The sequence below is a fragment of the Colletotrichum jinshuiense genome, chromosome 1 (genome assembly GCF_051148585.1).
Source record: "Colletotrichum jinshuiense chromosome 1, complete sequence".
Taxonomy (NCBI): domain Eukaryota; kingdom Fungi; phylum Ascomycota; class Sordariomycetes; order Glomerellales; family Glomerellaceae; genus Colletotrichum; species Colletotrichum jinshuiense.
Window position 1 is genome coordinate 2,946,495 of NC_139302.1, and position 24,530 is coordinate 2,971,024.

At 56.6% G+C, this 24,530-nt stretch overlaps 1 protein-coding gene across 1 annotated transcript; it reads right to left on the reverse strand.

Annotated features, from left to right (window-relative positions):
- Window positions 1-150: 150 nt before the first annotated feature.
- On the reverse strand, window positions 151-23,024 carry EsH8_I_000753 (uncharacterized protein; the record flags this gene model as incomplete). Its single annotated transcript, XM_083268166.1, has 4 exons — window positions 151-1,671; window positions 1,824-16,177; window positions 16,244-21,047; window positions 21,099-23,024. 4 exons carry the CDS (start codon window positions 23,022-23,024, stop codon window positions 151-153), a joined length of 22,605 nt encoding a protein of 7,534 aa, XP_083118604.1.
- Window positions 23,025-24,530: the final 1,506 nt, after the last annotated feature.

Below are 24,530 nucleotides of genomic sequence, written 5' to 3' on the forward strand. Positions count from 1 at the left end.
TTGTGGTTACTGGGTCGAGGCTTACTCGGACCGAGAGCAGCTGTATGAACTTGCCCTTGAGCCGAGCCACCGGCACTTGGGCAGGACATACAGCGACCTGAGCTCCGAGGTCCTCGTTGGTGACGAAATCGTCGCATCTGGGCTCATTCCTTAGTGCCGCGTCGAACGCGACTGTGTTGGCGAGCTTGCTTTTGAGGCATGCTCGGGCAGGAATGTTCCCATGCTTATGTCGCTGTGTGAAGCCACGGTTTGCCCGCTGACCGACACAGCGCCAGTGTCGCTCCCGGGTGCGAACTGCCGTACGGACTTGCCCTTGGACCGAGCCACCAGTACCTGGGCAGGGCACACAACGATCTCGTCATCGTTGTTGCCGGCATCGTCGCCCTTCTTGACGACGAGGGGGAACAGAACGATCCTTACGACGGCGTTCTGGGCCTCAAGGCCCTCGTTTGTGACTGAATTGTCACCGCTGCGCTCGTTCATGAGCGCCGCGTTGAATGTGACCGTGTCGGCGAGCTCGCCGTCCGCGTCGTATTCGGGTTGCAGCGGCGGGAGCATCATGTACTCGGCGCGCTGGGTGCGCATCTCGATAGAGAGGTCGACGGCCGCTCTCATCACGCGGCGCAGCTGTGATTGGATCTGGTCCTCCAGGTTGGATGGCGGAGGGAGGACCTTGGACAGCGTCTGGAAGATGGCTTGGACCACGGCCTCGGTGTCGAGGTCGCGCTGGTGCCTGAAGCTGGGGCGCTTGGAAAGCAGCGTCAGGGTGACGGCGCGCCATTGTCGGACGGCCTGGGCCGGGCCGACCTCGGTGAGCAGCTTCTCCAGCGACTTTAGTTTTTGTCGCTGCTCGCGGTCCATACCAAATAGGTAGCGAGTGAACACGAACTCCCAAATCATGTTCATCGTCATGGACATGAATACATCTCGGCGTTTAACACGGTCGCTGAGATAAATATCCACGTCGGTGCCATCCAAGATGGCGTTGTCGAGACGGTCGATGACCTTTTCGTCATTAATTTCGTTCGTTTTGCGGCAAGCACGCATGTCGGAGAACTTCGAGAAGCGAAGAACCCATTGCTGCACATGAGAGCAGAGCTGCTGACACCTGTGGTCAAAATGGTCGACGTCCTTGACGTTGAGGAAGTCGCTGTCAGCGCCTTTGGTAGCCAAAATCTGGCGCTGCATTTGCCGAATCTTATCCTTGGCAGCGTCAAGCTCGGAGCGCAATCTACCAATTTCGGCATCCTTTTGCAGTAGCGACTCTTGGAAGTGGCCCTGTTCCTTGCGCACTTCCTCCAATTGTCGTGAGGCATCGACGTGCTGGTTCTCCAATGAACGGTACCGCTCATTGTGTTGGGCAGCAAGTTGGGCGTTTGCGCTGTTTAGGCCCTCATTGACCTCGGTCAATCGGGCAACCTCCTTTTGTAGAAACTCGAGCGATTGCTTCAGCACGTCGATTTCGGCATCGCGCTCTGCCAAAATGCCGGACGCTCTATTGTTGTTGTGGGAATCGGAGTGGGATCGAGAGTCGGTAAGCATCCGGTTCTCGGCCATCAATTGCTCGACACGAGACTCGAGCTCAAGGACTTGCATGCTCTGACGGCGACGCATGCTGTGTGGTCGAGTAGGCGATCGGGGAGAACCGATACGGCCCTCACCGAATCCATCCTATGATCAGGTCAGTCAATTGTCGGTGAGGTTGGGTGGGCTGGCGGAGTCGTGCAAGGCTGCCCGCGCAACAAAGGCTCTCGATGAAGGATGGAGGATGGAAAAAGTGGAGGAAAATGTGTGCGTGAATCGCTGATGGAAGAGAAACTTACATAGACGTCGGCCATGTCCTTAGTCCGGACACGACCTTCGTTGGCGACGGGGGTATTGGAGGAGCTTGTCGGGTCCTTGGTGAGGTCAAGCTGACTTCGTTGGCTGAGAGATCGTAGGTCTCCGCTTACACGCCTGTCAACACGGCGGAGAGGCGGGGTGGCTGTGCCAGGGCGTGAGATGCCTGGACTTTCAGGCCGGAACTTTAGTGGCTCCGGCGTTGGGGTACCCATCGCCCGCCGGTGCCGTGACAGGCTACTGTTGGACATGGACCTGCGCGCTATTGGCTCTGTAGGCGCTGGGGATTGCAGCCGTGCAACCCGCTCCGAAACACTGCGACTGCCTGGCGGGGGGGTGCTGCGTGGCGATGAGCAGGTACTGCTAATCGCTGCACCGGCCAGAGCTGCTGAAGCCAAATCCTGATATTTCGACCTCCGTCTCTCCAGCTCTGGGCTGATGACCCGCCTGAGCTTTTGGGGTTCTGGAGTCAACTCCCGTCCTCTTGGTTCCCGCAGTACGGGAGTTTTGGAAAGTGGGTGATCGCGTGACTCTCCTTCCGCGAAAGGCGATCGCTGCAAGACCGTTCTTTCTGCCGGTGACGCTTCTCCCTCCAGATCGTGAGATCTACGTCTTTCGGCTCGGTGAACCCTCAGTTCAGGAGTGCGTTGGGCATCCCGGCCTTGTGATCTCGGTTCTTGCCATTCCCGGAGATGGACACCGCTGTCTCGTTGCTCTTCATTATCGAATCCACTTCTTCTGAGAGGGTGAGGAGAACCAGTTACAAAGCCACTGTCACGGTTGGGCTCTGGGGTTCGTAGGGCCGCTCGTGAAGCTGTTTTGTGGTGTGCTCGAGGTTCCGTCTCAGCCTCTTCCTGAGCCTCTTCCTGGACCGGCGCCAATGTACTCGGGGCCGGGCTACGGAAACCGCTGGCTTCGAAGTTTCGTTCAGGGCTCACCGACGAAAGTCCACTAGCAAGATCGCGACGAGTCTCGGCCTCGAAACCACGATCAACTGCATCATCAATGTCGCTGGCCATTGTGTTTGCCGGCGATGCTTCGGTGCCTAGGCTCAATGGACGTTCTCCTCTCTCGTCGGCAGCCAGCACGGTTGATGACTCTGCCTTGGGTTCTCGACCAAGAATCGGGCTGTCCATGTCGTCGTCCTGCGCCTTCTCTTTGAGCGGTGCTGTTAGGCTCAAGACATCTTTGGCCTTGTCCTCGTTGTCTTTCTTTTCCTCCAACGTGCTTTCTTCCAAAGGCTGCGCTGCTGGGATTGATCTTGATTCCTCTGCAGACGTCGCGTCCCTCGGCTGCTCTTCGCTTAAAGCATCCCTCTTGCTGGATACTGGCAAGCCGCCTTCTGCTTCCTGTGACTGACCCGGAGCCATCTCGATTTGTTGTGGTGGAGGGCCGAACACATCATCGGCCTCTCGTGCCATCTTATCTTGAATGGGCGCTCGTGTCGCAAACCCGAACCCGTCGTCTTCCATTATTTTCGTATCAGATGATGGGTTCGGGATTTGTTCATCGGCATCGGGTTCTCCGCCACCCCAGAAGCTCTCTACCTCCGCGCTTGCAATCTCGCTGACGTGCTTCTTGTCGGCACCCTCCCAGAGGGAAGGATCGTCGAACACGTCATCTTCTTGTGAGGTGCGCTTATCGGCATACTTGGACTTCTTCTTCCCCTTCTTCTTGACGCTGCCGGATTTGTTGACAAGAGAAGCAGCTCCAGCTGCAATCGCAACCATCGCTGCTCCGGCTGCGGCTGCGGCGCCAATGCCTGATGCCTCAGGAGCTCGCTGTTGGGTTTCCGGTGTACTTGGCCGACTAGGCTCGTCCGACTTATGCTCAGACTTGTGCTCCATGTACGAAGCGGCAATATCACGAGCAGAAGACATTTCCGGCTCTTTCTGTGAACTATCCCTATCCACATTGGTTTGATCTCTAGGGGTGTCGGGTTCCGGTGTTGGCAGCGACGTGTGACCAGGGGCTTTGTTGCCATCTTCGGCAAGGGTCTCGTGGGTACCATGATCAGCTAAGTAGACGGCAGCTATTTCCCGAGAGCTCACAATTGGCTCGGGGAGAAGGGTGTCTGATAGCTCTCTCGTCTTCAACTTCTTGCGTTGATCTGCCTGATCAAACGGCAACTCGTGTACGACGTTGCTAGTGTCTTGCGCCGGAGTCAGGTCAATGTCCACTGACTTGTTGGATGTAGGAGACAAAATGGTAGCATTTGCAGGCTCAGGGACGACTTCGGCAGGGGATTCGAGAATATTCGCGGGCTCTGGAGGTGGGGGTGCTGACGGGCTTCGAGTAACTTCGCGTGGTGCGCTGTCGAAATATTCAAACTTGTCTGCAATATCTCCAGTCTGGCCCGATGAAGATTCAGGGACAACGGGGTCTTGTTCTGACTGCAAACCGACGCTGACAGGAGAGCGCAGGTCAAGCGCAACGGACTGCTTTTTGCTTTTCTTGCCCTTCTTTGACTTTTTGGTCACAGGAATGTCCCATTCGTCATCACCAGCAACTGCGGGCTGATTTGAAGTCTCCACGGTAGGGATATCCATCTTCTCATGGCCAGCGTCATTCAGAGAGCGCGCCACATCGCCAGCGGTAGCTTCGTCCATGTTTTCCACAGCGCTGGCTGCTCTTTCAGCGGGCGGGAAATTACGCTCAACGTCAGGCAGCGGAGCAACGTCGGTCTGCTCCTGAAGTGATACATCTGGCTCATCCACCAATGACAGTTTCTTGGCCTTCTTCTTATCCTTCTTCGACTTCTTTGTGATGTTTTCTTCTGCGATAGGCTCTGGCGGTACATCGTTAATGTCACGATTTTCTTGGCTTGTCTCTTCGAAGACAAGTTCTGGAGCCGATTGCTCTAGTGGAGGGTGCGGCTCAGAGGTTTCCGTGGCGTCGAGGGTAGGCGTCGCAGGACTGTCAAAGTGCACCTGACTGGCACGCTTCTTCTTGTCCTTCTTGGACTTTTGAACGACGAAGTTGTCCTGCGGCTGCTTAAAAGGTGGGATTTCTTGGGCAGCGTAGTCAATCGGTTCATTTAAGCTTCGCTCGCCAATTTCCTCGACCGTTTCCAACGTAGTGCTTGGAAGAATCGGCTCAGCAGTTACATCAGCGGGGGTGCCTATGTTATCAAGGACTCGCTGCGCCGCCGGTTCAGCAACCTGTGCGTCTTCGACTGTTGTCTGGTCCTGTCCAAGTTCTTGTTGGTCGTCAGAAGTCACGACGTTGACCTTAATCGGATCCTCTAGTGACTGGGGTGCAGGAACGGCCTGAGAGATATCGAGAGGCTCAACTGACTTATCAGCTGTGGCAATGTCGTTCTCCGTCAACGCCGGCTTCTCAATCGGGATGGCTTCGCTAGCTGTAGTTTCGGATGTAATGTCATTTTCAACCTTCGAGACAGCTTCACCCGCCTGTGAAATGTCGTGCTTGGATTCCAAAGGTTGTTCGAGTTCTTGCTGCTCGACCAGCTCAACCTTTGGTGTTGCCGCTCCTGAAGCCAACGGAGAATCTATTTCGGTGTCTTCAAGTGCAAGACTCTGCCGCTTCTTCTTTTTGTCTTTCTTGCTCTTCTTCGAAGCCGTTGCTTCGGGTTGTTCTGTTGACGGTGCTGCTTCTTCCACAGGGCCGACAATGGGAGCTTCAGTAGCGAGTTCTGGAGTGCTTGACTCTTGAACTGGGTCCGTGGTATGTTCTTGCAGTGCTGCAGGTGGCACCTCGATGGCGGAAACGGTGGCATCGGGCTCAACAAGGAGAGACTTGTTCTTCTTCTTGTCCTTCTTGGATTTCTTGACTACAAATTCCTGTGATTCCTCAGTGACCACCGAGTCTTTGACATCATTTTCGGTCTCCACTGCAACAGTATTGGATTCGGCCAAGGCTGCCGGTTGCTCATTGACTTGCTGATCTTGAGAGGACTGGGATAAATCTCCTGTCAACTGCTGTTGCGGGCCCTCCTGCGATGGAGATTGAGATCTCTCTACCTCCTGGGTCGGGCTTTGAATTAAGTCGCCTTGCAGTGATGCTTCGGCAAGAGGTTCGGCGGCCGAGATCTCTACTGCCGTCTTATCAGAAGGATTTGAGGCTTCTGCAGCTGCTGTGACGTCTGTCAAAGACGCCACTTCCTCTGTGATTCCCTTGGCAGGTGTCTCCAGTGGCGTAGCAGCTCCGGATCCCAGCTCAAAGTCGTCGTCCTCAGTCTTGGACTTCTTCTTTTTCTTTTTGTCCTTCTTAGACTTCTTAGACGGCAGGCTTTCGAGCCATTCTTCCTCTACTGGATCAGAAGCTGGATGTTGAGGATCCGCAAGGGCGAAGCCCTCGTCTCTCTGGATGGTGCTGTCTAGCAGAACTGAGGGTGACTCAGTGGCCGCGGGTGTCGCCTCCACGGAGCGGTCGTCCACATTGGGTTGAACATGTTCAGTAGTCGGCTCAGGCTCAGAAGGAGCCTCGAAATGGACAGGTTCTCGGGAAGCTTCCACAGTTTCGGCAGAGACATCAGGCAATTCCGACGATCGGGTTTCAACTTGCGGCTCTTCAGGCGGCGTGGCAATTCCCGGCACAGAACCAAGTTCATCTTGAGTTTTGCCTTGCTTTTTCTTCTTGTCCTTCTTGTTTTTCTTCTGAACAACCGGGAACTCGTCTTCCAGATTCGGAGCTCCAGCGGAATCATGAGCGGGGGTTTCAGGAGAAGCCTCCATGGGAGCGTCGACAGGAGCCTCTGTAGGGGTTTCGGCGTGAGTCTCGGTGGGATGGGTCTCGGTAAGAACACCAATCGCCTCTGTCTCAGTGACATGAGGTTCTACCTCATCCTGGGGCATCTTCCATGCGTCGACGTCGGTTGCCAAATTCGGTTCTTGACTTGTGGCAGGCGGGGTTGACACTTCTGGTTCGACAATCGCGGTCTCTACTGACTTGCTCTTCTTCTTTTTCTTGTCTTTCTTTGACTTCTTTGTCGAGGCTGGGAGCTCTTCCTCGGGTTCGGTGGCTGTCGGCTCTAGGATGGCCCTGTCTTGCACCTCAGAGCTTGGCAGGGGAAGTGACTCAGAAACAGAGGATTCTCCAGCTGGCGCGCTGTCTATCAACGATTGGTCACCCTCTCCCGATGGTGCAGTTGTCGAGGTGAGCGGCTCAGCTTCTGGCTCTTCCAACGATTTGCCATCTTCCTCGCCTTTCTTTGCCTGCTCGGCCAAGTTTGAGACTTCCTTGTCCGTTGTAGGCACTAGACTGTTATCTTGGGTTGCTTGTGTTGCTACGGGAGGACCCTCCTGAGTTTTCACATTGGCGGAAGGAGGATCACTTGGCGTTTCTGAGGTCTCCGCCGCCAGAGTTGTGGTAACGATCTCTTCCTGAGCGGTGGAGGCTTCTGCGGCGTTGTCCACTGATGCCTGAGCTGGTTCGAGCGAAGTGCTGGCAGCGGTAATGTCTGGAACATCATGAACTGCGGGGGCGGAACCGTTCAGAGCTTCAGAGGGCTCCAATACCATGGGGGTTGCAGCGCCGGAAGGAGTCGAATCATCCTGAAGCTTGCCTTTCTTCTTCTTCTTTTTGTCTTTCTTCGATACCTTTGGGGACGAGAACCCGTCGTCCAAAGGCTGAGTAGAAGTCTCTGGAACAATATCATCGGTACCTGGCTGGCCCTTGTTCGTGGCTGTTTGTTCGCCGCCGTCATCAAGTCCTGAGGCTGAGGTCTCTACATTGGATGCCGCGATCTCTGTGTTCTTTTCAATTTCCTGCGCGACATCATTTGCTGGTTCCTCGTGTGTTTGATCAACAGTCTCAAGTTGCGCCACTTGATCAGCCGGTTGGTCAACTGGCACCAAAGGCTGTTCAGCAATAATATCTGTGGGCTCGGGTGTCTCCACAGAAGTCTCAACCAGAGGTTCAGCCACAGGCTCAGCAACGGGCTCAGCAACAGACTCAGTGGAGGCATCTGTTTCCGGCAACTCTGTGTTTGTAGATGCCTCGAGTTGCGTCGACTGTTGCGTTTCTTGGGGAGCGAGAACATTGAGGGAAGCCGCCGGCTCGATCGCCCCATCATCGGAAGCTTTCTCGACGGGCTTTTCTTCGGATTCAACCGCAGCTGCGGCGGCAGCTGCCATCTCAGCCATCTTCTTCTTCTTTTGCTTCTTGCTCAGCCCTGCAAAAGAATCTTCCTGGACTTTTGGCAGCTCTGGTTCCGGCTTTGACTCTTCTTCGAGATCCTTCGCTTCCACAGGCTGCTCTTCGGCAGGCTTTTCCTCCTCTGCTGGCCGAATGCTCTCTGTTGTAGCCGTTAGATCCTCTGGCAATGTGTCATTGGGCCGGGCAGTCTCTTCAACAGTGGAAGGAGAAGTTTCAGCGCCATTTTCTTCCGGTTGTGTCATGAGCGAGTGTTCAGACGCGGCCTGGGTCTCCACGATCGCTGGTTGCTCCTCTGAGGCATCAACTGAAGCACCCTTCTTCTTCTTCTTGTCCTTTTTCGACTTTTTCGAGGCTGAGACCTCTTCCTCCACAGGTGTCGAGACAGGCTCCTCAACGACGAGGGTCTCAGAAGGCACGGATGGGGACTCCGCGGCTGGCATTGTTTCCGATGGAATGGTCTCTTCTTCCACAGGCTTGAGGCTATGCTCGTCGGTCGTAGGGGCATCAGAAGGCATTGATTGAGGTTCGGAGGCCTGGTTTGCATCCGAGAATTCGGGTTCCGCGACAACTGGCTCGGGCTCAGGAGTGAGTTGCACCCCATCTGGGCTGCTGGACGCAAGGCCTTTCTTTTTCTTCTTGTCCTTCTTCGACTTCTTCGTGACCGCCGGGAATTCTTCCTCTGGAAGTGGCACTGTACTGTCACCAGAGACCTCAACTGTCGGTTGCGGGGTAGAGGCTGCTTCTTTGGGCTCGTCAGAGAAGGGTTCTGGCGTGGCTTGAGATTCGTCGGCCGCAGAAGCTTCAGCGGGCTCAGCTGTGGTTGAGGCTTGGACTGCGGGTGCTTCTTCTGGCTGATCAGTCTTCAAGACGGAATCATCTTTGCTCGATATTGTTGGCAGGTCTTCGGCCACTGTCTCGCTTGATGGCGGTGCGTTTGGCGTGGCATCGGGCAAGAGGGCGTCACTAGGTGGGGCAGTTGCGACCGTGCCTTCCTGAGATTCGGACGACTGGTCCAGGTGAGCCGGTTGCTGCTCAAGCTCCTGGCTGTCTTCCAATGAAAGACCTTGTTGCTTCTTCTTCTTCTTCTTGTCCTTTTTACTCTTTTTCGCCGGCTCAAAGCTGTCGAGTTCAGCTTCTTGCGGTACAACCGGCTGGTCATTTGTCGTGACCGAGTCCACTGGCATGTCAGGGGTTGGCTGTGACGAGCTGTGAGCCTCCTCCGCTGTGCTTTCAACAGGGCCTTGGTGCTTTTCGGTTTCCATAGACTCTTTACTTTCCGGGGTCGGGGCGGGTGCCTCTGCTGTCTCCGCCGAGCTTGGTTGCTGGTTGCCGATAGCATCGGCCTTGGAAGCCTCATCCACGTCGCTTGCTTGTGGCGGGACCTCCGCCTCGGCAACAACCTCCGATGCCTGAAGTACAGGCTCGCTGCTTTGTTCTGCCTCGGCAGCTGCCGCCGCTTGAGCTGCAGCACGCTTTTTCTTGTCCTTCTTACTTTTCTTGCCGGTTGGTTGAACTGCCCACTCGTCTTCGCCGGCCTCGACTGCTTGCGTTACGGGGGCAGCTTCCGGGGCACTGGAATCGTCCGGCGAAACTTCCGGACCCGCCGGCTCCGGCGCTTGGACCGGTTCGTCAACCGCCTGGACGGCGAGGGCTCCGTCGTCCACAACCTGTGTCGTGACATCTTGGACATCATCCTGTGGAATAGGCTCGGCACCTGCAGCCTTGGTCTTCTTCTTACTCTTCTTTTCCTTTTTGGACATCTTGTCAAGGCTTGTAGGCTCAGACCGGATGTTATCTCCCTGGCTGGCCTGTGTCTCAGTCTGATCGGGGTCTTCGGTGGTGCCCACGTCCCATGTATGTTCAGAGCCTGGAAGGGTCTCTAAAAGCGGCTCTAGTTGCGGCTCCAAAGCGATCGGCTCACCCAGTGATTCCGAGTTGTCTGTCTGACCTGGAAGTTCAGCATCGGTGGCGAGAGGACTGGCGTCCTCCTTTTCGTCCCTGTTTCCTTCTTCCTTTGCGACACTCAAAGCCTTGTCGTGTTGCTCTTCTTCCAGATGAGTCTCAGAAGCGTCAGTAATCCCCGCGTCAGAATTTTTGCCAACCTCCAAGAGACTGGATACATCTTCCAGAGGCTGGGGGATCTCCATGTTTGTGTCTTGGTTCGCCAAGGTTGTGACCGGGGTGTTTTGTGGGGCACCAGCCTCCAGGGCCGAGTCGGTGAGAGCCGGGCCCACGGGTTGGGCACCCGCTATCCGCCCGCTTTGCGTGTTTTGCGTGTCCCCCAGTGATTTGTCGTCAATCGATCCACTAGTCGACCCCACATCCGCATGCAAACCGGGGTCCTGGATGCCGACCTCTCCAGTTTGAGCGCCTGTTTCCGCCCATGGTTCGTCAATGGTGCCAGGGCGGGCCGCATGTTTGGGGTCCGATGTTGCATCAGCCTCGGCGCTAGCCACTGGCTCTGCGTCCAGCTCCTGTTCCAGTGTCTCACCGCCCTTCCGGTTGGCCACCTCAACGTCGCCTGCGCTGGACGAGGCAGCCGTTGGGGGCGCCCGGAGAGCAGAAGGCAAGTCACTCTGCTCCGTGGCAATTGGCTCGGCTGCAACTCCCCGCATCATGTCCAGCCCAGTAGATGACGGAAAACCGTCGCTGGGGGCTATGTCTTGCGCTCTAGACAAGGCCTCGCTGGGCTCACTTGCAGGGGACATGGTTGCTTGGCCGAGATCCTTGTCCGCCACAGATGCGGCTGCTTGGTCGGCATCGTTGCTTTGCGAGACCAGGCCTTCGACTTCATTGCCTGCTTCCTGAAAACTCCGAGGTGCTGACTCATCTTGAGTCGAGTCTGGTTCGGTCGCGGGCGACGTCTCAGAGACAAGCGCGCTCCCTGTGCTGTCCAAACTCTCCAGGCCATCGTTGTCTTCAAAAGGCAGGGAAAGCTCAGGACTGGCTGCAAACGACTCCAGTTCTGGCGCCCAGGTCACGGATTTCTTCCTCTTGCCCGCATTTGCAGCAGCTGGCCACTGAGCCTCTGTCGACGTGTCTGCTTGCGGGGAAGGGATTTCGTCACTGCTAGGCTCTCCCGATGGAGAGGTAATATAAGCGGACTGTTCCATTGTATTCGCTACATCTGCCGTGTTTTCGAGGGTACTTGTGGACGGGCTGTTCTCAGGCTCCGGGTCCAAGGTAGAAGACTTCTTGCCCTTCTTCTTCTTCTTTCCCTTTTTGGTAACAGTTGGCCCTGGGTCTGCCTCCTCTGAAATCTTGCTGTCCGTAGCGAATTCTCCGCTTGTCGGGGGTTCTTGCGATGATTGCTCCATCTCCCCTGCCTTGTCTGAAATGGTGTTCGAATCTCCGTTGTCCGCAATTGTCTCGTCCTTCGCTTCCTTCGTATCGTCCGGGTCCTTGGTGATGACATCCTCGATGGCCGGTTCCAGTGCGGCGGCGGCGGCGGCGGCTGCGGCGGCGGCAGCCTTCTTGGCCTTCTTCTTGTTCTTCTTGGATGTAGTCGGTGTTTCGGGTTCAAGCGGAGAGTCCACACCACGGGTTTGGTCGTCTTCGACGAGTGGCTCCTGCGGTTTGTTGTCAACCGAATCGATCTGGCTATCGACCAATGTCGGTTCCTGGGATAGGCCCTGGGATTCTTCAACCTGAAGCTCAGGCACGATGGGCCCTTGAGGCGGGGTAACGAAGGCTTCGTCTTGGCTTTCTGTCGTCGTCGACACTTGCGGCTCAATGTTGATTGTCTCTTCTGCCTGTGCAAAATCTTGGACGTTGACATCACTCGGTTGGGTTTGTTCGACTGGCGCCACTAAGTCTTGTGCATCTGGGTTTCCCCCTTCAGTAGGCTTCCCGTCGACCGGTGGGTTTGGTGAGGCGGCATCCGCAGATTCAGGCGGAATATCCTCGGTAGGGGCAGTCGTAAGTTCAAGGTCTGCGACAGCCGCCTTCTTGTCTTTCTTCTTCTTCTTCTTTGACTTCTTTGAGGCCTTGGAAGTCTCTTCGGCCAAAGGAGTAGAAGGCTCGTTTTGCTCCTCGGTGTTTGCTGAAGAAAGAGGCGTCTCGCTAACGTTCATGGCGATGGCCGGGTTTTCAGTCTCCAAGACAGGCTCGGTGGCCTCAAGACCAGTGTTCGTTGCTAGCTGGGCATCTGCGGAGGTCGCTTCGGGAGTCTGAACCTTGTCAAATGTTTGCTCGGCCAGCTGGTCCTCGACAAACGTCTCCGAGAGCGGCATATCTGAGGCGGACACCTCGGCGGAAGGTGTCTCAGCGGAGAAAGCCTTGGGGCCAGATAACTCGGTGGCCGGACCCTCAGTAGGCATCAGATCATCTACGGAAGTCTGAATGATCAGGTTCTCAGCAGCCGGAGTCTCAACAGTAGGAGTCTCAACGGCAGAAGTCTCGGTAACTGGGGTCTCGACAACCGGGTTTTTGTCAACCGGAGTCTCATCAGCCGGAGTCTTAACAGTAGGAGTCTCAACAGTAGGAGTCTCAACGACTGGAGTCTCGTCAGCTGGAGTCTCGTCAGCTGGAGTCTCAGCTACTGGAGTCTCAACGGTAAGAGTTTCAACGACAGGAGTCTCGACAACTGAGGTCTCGTCAACCGGAGTGCCATCTACTGAAGCCTCAGCAACTAGAGTCTCAACGGTAGGAGCCTCGACGACAGAAGTCTCATCAGCTGGAGTCTCGACGACAGGAGTCTCGACAGCTGGGGCTTTGTCAACCAGAGTCTCGTCAGCTGGAGTCTCAGCTACTGGAGTCTCAACGGTAAGAGTTTCAACGACAGGAGTCTCAACGGTAGGAGTCTCGACATCAGGAGTCTCGTCAGCTGGAGTCTCAACGACAGGAGTCTCGACAGCTGGGGCCTTGTCAACCAGAGTCTCGTCAGCTGGAGTCTCGGCTACCAGAGTCTCAACAACTGGAGTCTCAACGGTAGGAGTCTCGACAGTAGGAGCCTCAACGACTGGAGTCTCAGCAACTGGATTCTTGTCAACTGGAGTCTCAGTAACTAGAGTCTCAACGACAGGAGTCTCGTCAGCGGGAGTCCCGACAACTTGGGCCTCGACAGCTGGGGTCTCGACAGCCGGGGTCTCGACAGCGGGGGTCTCGACAGCTGGGGCCTTGTCAACTGGGGTCTCAACTACCGGAGTCTCAGCTACCGGAGTCTCAGTAACTGGAGTCTCAACGGCAGGAGTCTCATCTACTGGACTCTCGACGACTGTAGTCTCAACAGTAGGAGTCTCCACAGTAGGAGTCTCAATGACAGGAGTCTCGACAACAGGAGCCTCGACAACTGGAGTCTCGTAAACTGGAGTCTCAGCTACCGGAGTCTCAGCAACTGGAGTCTCAACGGTAGGATTCTCGTCTACTGGACTCTCGACGACTGTGGTCTCAGCAACAGGGACCTCGGTAGCCGTAGTCTCAGCGACGGAAGCCTCAATGGCGGGAGTCAGAACGCCCGGGGACTGGACAGGCGTCGTCTCGGAAGAAACTACATCATCCAATTGTGACAACGAAGCACCCTTGCCCTTCTTCTTCTTTTTCTTCTTCTTGCCTGAAGTTTCGGGCTGAGCAGGCTCAGACGGTGGCAGCTCAGCGCTCGGTGTAGGCTCGGAAGTAGATTTCGCACCATCCTCGATGACAGAAGGCACGTTGTCGGAAGTTTCGGGCGTAGCCAGTGCTGTCTCCTCGGCGACATCTTCGGGAAGAGGTACCGCGGCAGCTTCAGCCTCGGCGGGAATCACGAATGCTTCCTCAGGCACAAGTTCAGCTTGTTCGGTGGGCGTCGCCGCAGTCGCGGCATCTAGAATGGGCTCCGCTGGGAGAGGTTGAGAGCTGTCGATATCTTTTGACACCGTGTCCGTGGTCGGAGGCTCTTGATCCACAGCCGAGTCGATTTCGGCAGGCTTGGCGTCAGCTGCAGCTAGAGGCTCAATTTCCGCGGACTGGCTTTTCTTGGACTTCTTCAACTTCTTCTTCTGCTTCTTGGATAAAGGCGCAGAGGACGTCTCTGTTGGTTCCTCGGCCTTTTGCTCCTCAACTGACAGTTCCTTGGTAGATTGGTCGGCTTCGGGAACTGGTGCTTGCTGTTCCGATATATCGTCCAAAGAAACAATCTTGTCCACTTGTTCTGGGGCAAGGGCTTGCTGTTGCGATACGTCATCGTCCAGCTTAACCGGGCTTTCCACATGCTCAGAAACTGCGGGCTGTGGCTCTAACAAAGTCGCGTCCGTGTCAACAACATTGTCTTGTTCAGAAGTGACCGTCTGCTCCTCTTTCAAGCTTTCCACCGGATCGGTGGGTTTCTCCTCAGCCTCGGTATGAGACTGCAGCTCTGAGAGGGGCTCGTTCGGCTCAGCTGGCACTTCCTCTGCTGCTTGGAGGGGAATTTGCTGTTCCGGGAAGCTGCCTTCAACACCCGCAGCCTTGGCCTCTGGTTGTTCAAGGACAGAGTCCAGCTTTTCATCTTGTGCCTTTTCCGCGCTGTCCAACAGATCATGCTGCTCGGCAGCAGGGGCCTGCTGTTCTGGCAGAGCATCGTCGGCTGGCTTGGCTGGCTCATCCTCGTTCTCTGGAGCAGTAATGTCTAGCTGTGAAGAAGTAGTTGGGCCTTCAAAGGCCACGCTAGTCGCGAGGGAATCATCCTCCACATCTAGTGCCTTCTTTCCCTTCTTCTTCTTCTTTTTGCTCTTCTTGGTCTCAGGCGCTGGAGAATCGGGCACATCGGGTGTTGCAGGCAATTCGACTTCGTATGCGTTCTGAGGTTCCTCAGAGTCAGGCAATGGGACTTGAGAAGCTTCTAAGACAGTGACTGGTTCTTCGAGGGCCGAGAGTATCGCGGACTGTTCGGTTTCCTGTGCATCCTCAAACTTCTCATCGTCGACTGATGAGTTTACCAAGGCTTCCGGGGTCGGTTCCGCGGTGTTTGTAGTTGCCAGAGCTGCAGCTCGTTCGACCTCGTTCGTATCCATAGCATTTTCAGCCTCGGGCAGGGGAACATGCAGCGCTTCTGTGTCAGAAGTGACCTTGCTGTTTTGTTCGGTTGAGTCAGCAGAGCTGTCGAGCTCCTGCACTTCCGCTTGAGCTTGCTCCCACGCCTTCTTGATCTTGAGCTTCTTCCTCTCTTTCTTAGACAACTTCTTTTCGGCTGCAGTGTCTTCTGTTGGAAGCTCAGAAGCAACTGGCTCCGGGCCCCCAGTGTCGGCTGGAGTTTCATGGGTTGGGGCATCACGCTCCACAGTAACGTCTTCCTTGACAGGAAGAACGTCGGTCGAAAGGGATTTTTCGACGTCGTTTGATACAGAAGGCGTGCTTTCAACCTCAAAAAGCGCTTTGTCAGCAGATGTATCAGGCTGGACGTCCTGAGTCGAATTCGGTGCATCGTCGCTGATTGGGACCGGCTGGTCGGCGTCGGTGGGGACGGTGATATGTTCCTCAGCGGAAGCGAGGGGAACAATGTCAGCCAACGGTAAACTGCCCTTTTCAGCCGCCTCGGTTGAGGAGACTTCAGTTGAAGGAACCTCAATCGATTGGAATTGGTCTTTGTCTTTGTCAGTTGGGTCTGTTGTGGCAACCTCGGCTGTAGGGAACGCAGCATCTTCGACTGAGGGGACAACATAGTCAGTTGAATCGACAGGCACCGGATCAATTGATGGCAGAATGTCCGATTGAGATGGAATTGAAGGGACATCCTCGACCACCGGTAACGGGCTTGTTCTCTCGTCCGCTGGGCTCAAGGGTGCGATTTCCATTGCCACAAGTGTTGCCTCCTCTGCGGGGATAGTGGGGGCAACATCGGTTGATGGCAAAATGGCCTCGTCGGTCGGACTGAGCAGAACAGGCCCAGCTGTTGGTAAGGCAGCGTCCTTGTCTGACGGCGCGGAAGAGGAAGCTGTCTCGGCGGAGGGAAGCGTAGGAGTGTCGATTGACGCCCCCTTGCCCTTCTTCTTCTTCTTCTTTTCTTTCTTGGATTTTTTCCCTTCAACAGGTGGCTCTGCTGGTTCCGGGGTTTCCAATGCCTTGGTTTCCGATACATTCTCGTTCGCCTCGTCAGAGGCCTTCGTGTCCTCGGAAAGAGCGGCCGCTGCAAGACCAACCGCGGCACCTCCGACCAAGGCGCCAATGGCCGCGTTGCGAGTTCCAGAGAGATCATCCTCCTCAATGTCAGCGATCGCGGCGGCGTCATCTTGGGGCTTGGTAGGCGTAGGGCTGGGCGGTGTGTCTGGAGTATCACGGTCCATTAGATTCTTGATGATGGATGGGGGCGTCATGTGCAGGAGATACGAACTTCTGTCCTTGGACATGGTCTCTACTGGTTCTGGTTCTGGCATCGTAGTTGGTGACGCCGCAGGACTGGCAGGAAGAGCAGGCAACTCATCCAGCTCAGGTTCCGGGAGGTCAAACTGTTTCGCAGCGTCTGCAACGATGGTGATTGGGGATGCCACGGAGCTGGCAGGAAGCGCTGGCAACCCTTCCAGCTCATGGTCTGAGAACCCCAACTGCTTAGCGGTATCTGGAGTCATGGGAGTTCTCAGAGGGCTGGCGGGAAGGGCGGGCAATTCCTCCAGCTCATGCTCCGAGAGGCTCAACTGCCTAGAAGCGTTTGGAATGGTAGGCAGAGCCGGCGATGCTGGGCTCAACAAAGATTTCTCCGTAGGCATGGTCTCCACTGGCATCGGCTCTGGCGTTACTGTCGGAGACGCCATAGGGCTGGCAGGGAGAGCAGGCAGCTTCTCCAGATCAAGTTCCGGTATATCAAATTGCTTCACATCGTCTGCAATGATAGTGGTTGGAGAGGCCACGGAGCTGGCAGGAAGCGCTGGCAACCCTTCCAGCTCATGGTCTGAGAAGTCCAACTGCTTAACGGTATCTGGAGTCATGGGAGTTCTCAGAGGACTGGCGGGAAGGGCAGGTAACCCTTCCAGCTCATACTCTGAAATATCCAGCTGCTTGACAGTGTCTGGAACAGCAGGAAGAGCAGGCGATGTTGGACCGAACACGGTACCGGTGTGCTGCAACGCCTCCTCTGCCTTTGGCGTAACTTCTTGGGAACCGAAATGGTGGGCTCGCTCATGGTACTGTGACATGTCGGTATTGATGCGAAGGTCAGGCTCAAACGGCGATGCCTGAAGCTGGTTGAAGTAGTTCACATCTCCTTCGCGCAGCGCGAATTCTGGGGCAGGTGACTCCCGTGAGGAGGGCTCGCTCGGGGGCAGTTCGGGGAAGTCGATGTGTGGCTCCATCGACTGGGCTGCATGTTCCTGGCGAGCTTGTTCAAGCAGGTAGAGCGGCTTAATCTCCCGGCTGCTCTCCCACGAGATCGGCCTGGAGGGACGTCTGGCATGGATGGCCTGGGTGATCTCTGGGGCCGTGGGCACCGTGGGCACCGTCGGGGAAGCAGGCGAGGCTCCAAATACACTGGGAGAGGACGGCGCAGACCTCTGTCCCAACCGCAACTTGAAGGGCACGGCGGTTTGACTCGGGCTTCTGGTCGGTGTTTCCATATTGCTACGTTTCCGCGCGTGAGTCTTTGGCGTCTTCGTTTCGTGCTGGCGTCTCCGCTCTTCCGGAGGCGTCTCTGGCCGGCTATCAGGCAAGGCAGGGAGATCGTCCAGATCTTGGGTGGGAGAGTCCGGCACACTTGGTGGCAGAGGACTGGGTGGCAGAGGAAGGAAGTCTCCATACTGAGGATCGATAGCAGGTCTAACGGTCCGCGGCATGATTTCAGGGTCGAGTATTTCGGCGTCTCGGGCGGGACTGGCAGGCCGCTCCTGAGAACGGGCAACATCAGACGACTCTTCCAGCTGAGGCTCGGTGGCGTTGGAGCGGGACATCATGGAGCCCAAAGCTGCCACGGCGCTCGCCAAGCCGGCACCCGCGCCAAGGGTGCCGGCATTATCTAAAAAAGACTTCTCGTCCTTGCCAGATACATCCTTGCTGCTTCCGCCGCTCGATCTGAACAAGTTGCTGAAAAAGCCGCTGCTGCGTTTCTCGTCGTCCTTGGCGCTCTTTTTGTCGTCTTGACTCCGTCTCTTACGACCAGAGCTGTCAGATGCCACCGACTTGACTTCGTCAACATCGTCGTAACGGCTGCTGTTGGAACGGCGATCAGATCTGTCACGCCGACTCGAGGGATCAGACATGACGGAGCTCACGTCTGGGTCCTCAAATCGACTGCTGTGGGAACGACGATCGGACTTCTCACGCCGGCTCGAGGGATCAGAGACAACGGAGCTCACGTCTCTGTCTCGATCCTCAAATCGACTGCTGTGGGAACGGCGATCGGACTTCTCACGTCGGCTCACAGGATCAGAGACAACGGAGCTGACGTCTTGGTCATCCAGTCGAGACCGATCCCGCCGGGACTTGGCCGGGCGATCGTCCCAATCTTCGAATGTGTCGCGGGTGCTACTTCGCTCAATTGTCGGGGTGTAATCACTCTGCTTCTCAATATCGGTCCACTCGTCTGAGCTTTGCTTGGACTTTTTGGACTTCTTCTTCTTCGCAGGCGTTCCCGATACGTCCTCGCCGGTCTCTTGGGTTTCGCTTGGGAGATGCTGTTCACCTTCCGGCAGACTTTCGCGAGAAACACTCGGTTCGTCATAAGGATCTCGTTCCCGCGGTGGCTCATCTTCACCTTGAACAACAATGACTTCAGATCTGGATGCTCTCTTCTTCTTCTTCTTGTCCTTCTTGCTCAATTTGGCAGGGGCAACAGCTTCGTCGTGGGCGGGAGGTGCGTCAGATGTTCCTGCCCCAGACGCGGGTGTCTCGTCATAGAATCGTGTTGCGTCAGAAGCAGCTGGTACATCCCACGTAGGTGCGTCCTGAAAGCCACGAGTCCTTGGGCCAAGCGCGACGACAGTTTCGGGGCTTTGAGGAACTTCATAGAGGACGTGAGGTCTTTCGTAGTCGGGACCTGTCTCTACGAAGGGAGCTGGTTCAGGATGTGATGTGGCTTCATGGGCGCCATAGAAGCTGCGAGGCCTATCGTAGTCGGAAACCGTCTCTGGGAAGTGAGCTTGTTCAGGATGCGATGTGAAATCTTGGGCACCGTAGAAGCTGCGAGGCCTTTCATACCCAGGGCTTGCATCTGTGAAGGGAGCTGGCTCGGGGTGTGATGTGACTTCATGGGCGCTGTAGAAGCTGCGGGGCCTGTCGTAGTCGGAGACTGTTTCTGAGAAGGGGGCTGGTTCGGGGCGCGATGCGACCTCGGGAACGTCGTAGGACTCATCGGCCTGCACGTTGTCAAGACTCCGCCTCTTGGATGCCTTTTGTTTGCGCTTCTCCTTCTTGCTGAGTTTTCTGACGGGCTCAGAATCCTCGGTCGGCAGTTCCTCCTCCCGGGCAGGAATCTCTTTAGCCTTGCCCTTGTCGCGGCGCTCTCTCTCAGGAGAGGAATCGACAGCGTGATGGCCATTGTTCAAGTCTTTCTCCAGCACCGGCGTCTCCACCTCGCCAAGGACAAAGCCACGCTCGGGTGCAGCTGAGCTTTCACGGGGATAACCAGGGCCGTATATACCCAGATCAGTGACTGTCTCCGCGAAGGGCTGTTGGTAGACACCAGGCTCGCTCAGACCCGGAGGACTATCGCGTCGCATGTAGGTGGGGTCATCGATGACAATGTTCGGGTCGAAGCCAGAATCTTGCAAACCAGCGGCCAGCACAGAAGCAAACTCCAAATCATCCGCAAAAGCCCCAGGCATCTGAGAGATCTGAGGGCTCGATGGCTTCGGGCCAGGGGCGGGAGGCAGGTCATGCTCATCCTCGAAAGACGTAGTAAGCTTGGGCGAAATAGGAACTGCGGTGGATTCCGGTACGGGGTCGATACTGCGAGACTTGGGCGATTCAGGCGGGCTGTGGCTCTCCTTGGTGTCCTCCGGCTTGTCTTCGAAAGGATCACGCATTTCGGGGGCTGCTGCCGCTGCTGCCGCTACTGCCCCACCACCGACTGCCGCGGCAATGACGCCCCACGGTGAGCTTTTCGCGGGACGCTTCTTCTTCTTCGACTTGCTGGAGGTGCTCGAGGCGCTAGTTTTAGGAGGTTCCGGGCTCTCAATTTCGAAACTCTTGGTCTCATTCTCACCCCAGGTGACAGACTTAGCAGTAGGCGTGGTCGGCCTTTCAATAACCTCCCCCCTTGGCCCCAGGACAATCTCCGTATCAGGCGCATAATCGGCTGGCGGGGCACCGGGTGCTTCGACCGATCTTGTTTGAGAAGGCTCCCGGTTTTGGCTGGAGAACTGCGTCTCCTTCTGTTGCTCGGGGGCAGGCGTGGCACGCGGTGTGACTGTGGGAGTAGGCAGAACGAGGTTCAGAAGTGGCCGCTCACGTTCGCACGAAGGATCCCGGGTTTGGAATATCGGCGTTGCGCCAGGGCCAACCTGGTGATCCGGTAGGAGGAATTGAGAGAGCTCCTGAGGGATGATGACATGATCGATGCGAACATCAGCGTTGGGCGCGTCGTACGGGCTCTTATCGTGAGGATGGTCCATCTCCGGCGGTGTCCTTATCGTCACGACCTCGGGAGCATCATCCTGATCTTGCCACTTGCCAACGACGGACGTGTCATGAGGAGATGAGCTTCGCGACCGGATTTCATCTGCAGCAATCTTGCGTGCGATGACGGTCTCGCGATAATATCTGTCGGCCTCTTCCTGCACGACATCCTTGACCGCCTGAGATCTATCACGAGAACTGTCTTCGGCGGTGTGATCTTTGCGGTGCCTCCGTGATCTCTCCTCTTCCACAGCAATCGCAGAAGCAATGGCTGCCGCAGCCACGGGCACGGTGGCGTGCTTGGCCTCGTCGTAGATTAACTTCGCGGCACGCTCTTCCTCCTCGATTGAGTCTCTTCGACGGAGTGGCTCAGGCGGTTGGGAACGGTCTTGGGCTCCTTGCTGGTACTTCTCCAATCGCTGCTCAAGCTCGAAGGAATCCTTCCGGCTCATTCGTGCATCGGAATAATCCGGCTTCCTGGGAGGAGAGTCGTCGAAGTTGGGCTCGCGGTCGACTGTGACGACCTGCGGAGTCAACGGCCTCTTTGGCGTGGCATACTTGGGCGTTTGGAAGGCATCATCAGCAACCTGGAACTGGAAAGGGTCAATAGGGGCTTGTGCACTGGGGGCCTCGGGTTGCTCCACCCCATGGTAGTCTCGGGTTAACTCAGTTGGCTTCTCTACCGGCTTCGTATCCCGGGGTTCATCCACGACATCCGGCTTACGGTCAACCCTACGAGGAGCTTTGGGTTCCTCTCGAGGCCGGCGGTCATCTTTTGGGTCGTACTCGACTAGGATCTCATCACCTTGAGGTAGTTTGTACACCTCCGGGCGAGGGTTGGGCTCGATATCACGTCTCTTCAAGGACTCATAGGCGGGATCGGAACGGCCGTCGCGTTTGTTGTCTGGTTCGTTGATGGTTTCGGCGGTGCTGCGCCGTTCCAGCCGGCGAGGGCCATCTTGATCGCGGAATTCGCGGTCCTCCAGCTGGATTTTTACTGGCTGATGCGGCGCCTCGTCGTTTCGACGGCTCTGCCAGGACTCGCGGGGGTCCTCTCGCCCCTCCCGAGCCTCGCTTCGGCGTTCGTCGCGACGTTCGAGGTATTCGATGGAGTCCCTACGGTTAGAGGCCATGGCCGCACCGATGGCCGCAGCTGCTACGCCTACACCTGCGATGGCATTCTCGGCAGCACTTCTGCCCTTGGGGGGTTGGCGGGGTGGTTTGGGGCTCCGCCGCTCCTCCTCCTCAAACCTCTCCGCATCATAAACCTTGGATGAGACAGGGGCAATGGGGATGGGCTGTTGCAGGGGGACTGGGGAGGGCCGAGATCGTTGCGGGAGGTCCTGACGCGACGAGGTTACAGAGCTACGGTCGTAATCGAACTTATCCGGGTCTGAGGTCGGAACGGGATAGATGCGTCGCATCGGCTGCTTCCCATTCCCAATCTTGGGTGATTCGGCCTGTGCTACAGTCTCCTCATGGTGGCGGCGGTGGGAGCCAGCGGATCGGGGATCCTCTTCGCCAAATCCGCATGGGCTTTTGACGGCGCCTCGGAGGGAGTTGACGGGGCCAAAGAGGCGTGGGTCCACAATAGTGCTCTTCCGTTCGGGTGGCTTGATCTGCTCCGGCGGCTCCGATGAGATCCTTGCCGATTTGGGCGGCTTAAAGACCGAGCCGTAGGTCAGACCGTTGTCCGAATCGTCCGTAGTAGACTCATCCTCCGAGGCCGATTCCCAGTCGTCATCAGACGAAGAGCCGTTTTCATTCGGCTTGGAAGTGCCAGATCCCCGGGTTTTGCTGTCGGCTTTGCTCTTACGACTAAAGTGGCCTATAGCCGCTGCGGCGGCTGCGGCACCGGCGAACTGGGACGCCCGAGACTTACCAGCAGACCGCAAATCGGCATCGTTTTGCTTCCTTGCTATGTCTTGCAGCTGGCGCCCAATCTCCAGAATCTCCTCGTCCGTCTTATCGCGAGGGGCCGGAGGTGGCTGCTGACGGACTTGGGCGGGATCAGTACGGTGCACCGCCGGACTCGAGTATCCAGGCGGCCTCGGGCTTGCGTGCTGGCTCTTGTCGCGCTCAATGTATCCGCGGCCGTATGCCAGGTCGGAGTTGACAGACGACGAAGACGAATTGCCAAAGGAGAGGATGCGGGCCTTCTGCTTCTTCCGCCGACGACGTTTGCGCTGCTCGGAGGGAGCTCTGAAGAATGTGCTAAAGACACCGCCAAATCTGGGGCTCTTGGCTGAAATGTTGAGAAAAGAGGAAGATGTCGAGGACGACGAGGATGCGCTCGAACCGCCGCGCGGGCGCATTCTCTCGGACTCGCCGTATCCTTGCGGTTCGACATATCGGTCGCGTTCGGCATACACTTGAGGATTGGTGTGCCTCTCGGTTTGCGGATACGGCTCGGGCTGGGGGTATCGTTGGGGTTCGACGTATCTCTGAGGATCGTCGTATCTCTCAGGCCCGGGGGCGTATCTCTCGGGTTCGGGGTATCTCTGAGGTTCCGCGTAGGTCTGGGGGTATTGCGACTGAGAGTACATTTGCGGTAGCGGCTGTTGGTACATGTTTGGTTGTGGTTGCGCAGACGGGCCGGGCATGCTGCTCGATATGGTGCTGCCGGCAAGCTGCTCGCGAGAATCACGGCGCTCTCTTCGTCGTCGCCGAGAGCTCTCAGGGCTCCGGCGACGCGGATCTCGCATCATGGTCGCAACGGCGTTTCGGGTCCTGGCGTGCGCATTTGTCGTCGATTGATTGCGCGCGATTGAACGACAGGATTCTCGACGGAGTGGGGTGTCGTCGCCGTTGTCGATTACGGGGGTATATGGTGAGGCTGGTGGAATACGCAGACAATAGCCTGGCGATGTTATTGTTTTGTTTTTCGAGTAATAAGCGACGAGCGGGACAAGCCGTGAAGCTATATCCCGGGGGTGCCCCCGAAATTTGGCTGAACGGGGGGGAGGGGAGGGTGGCTGGGGACACAATCTGGGACGATGAGCGCTGGGAGCATTGGGGAAGCTAGTCCCGTCCAAGAGGCAGCAGAGGACGGCGGGGTCACCAAGCGGCGTGGTCGTCCACTAAGACGTGGTGAAGCAAGGTGAGGCGAGCTGCCCGTAAAATTAGCAGTTGGGACGAGATGACGGAAAGAAACGACGCGGATTGGTCCAAACATCGCGGCCAAGAACAGCCACCCCTGTCAGAGGCCGTCACTCAGGCCTTCAGGTATCCCTATCTCACCTCGAGACCCTGTCCGCGCTTACGTACGGATGCCTTACCTAACAATCCATCCTTGCAAGGCTTCATCAGCCCATGTCCGGACGACCATAACCGTCACTCATTCATTCACTTCAACATGGCGCCGCATCCTCCCAAAAAGAGAGTAAGACGTGAGGCCAGTGCCACCCAGTGCCACCATCCATCATCAGCTTCCGTGTGGGAATCGACCCGACTCGCCTCCCCCCCCGCTTCGCTGCCAGCGCATATCTACCGCCCCTACTCAGCGCTTCCCTATTCTTCCTTTTTCTTCACGATGAGACGTGTCAAATAGTCGCACGAAAGATGCGCTACGCTTCGCCTCTTGATCACTTTTTTTTTTTATTCACCGATGCTCTCTAATTCCGTAGCCGACACATCGCAACGCAATGGCAGGGATCTACATCGTGCTGCAGCCTACTGCAGCTTGTCCATACAGGTCACCTGCGGCAACACGTGTAACCACTCCGGCTGTCGCCTCCTGCGTCTTGGGAGATTACTCTCCCAACGTCCCATCGCCCAAAGCCACGCTCAAGATTTGCAGGTGAGACGTGATTGGACGCTGCTGGCTGTGAGCCACAGCCCGGACATCGGCAGGTCGGGTAACGCGACGGCGCCAGAAAATCTTGACAGAGGACCCAACCAACTCCTTTGGCTGCATGACGGCCTTAGCAAGGACCATGGCTGTTGCGCGAGCGACGTGAAAATTTCACCTCTTGTAAGGCATATGATCCTAGGTGCAATTCCGGCGCAAAACCACAGTTATCTCGGATCCGCTCCGCTCCGGTGACCCCACAATTACGGGCAGTCGCTGTGGCGAC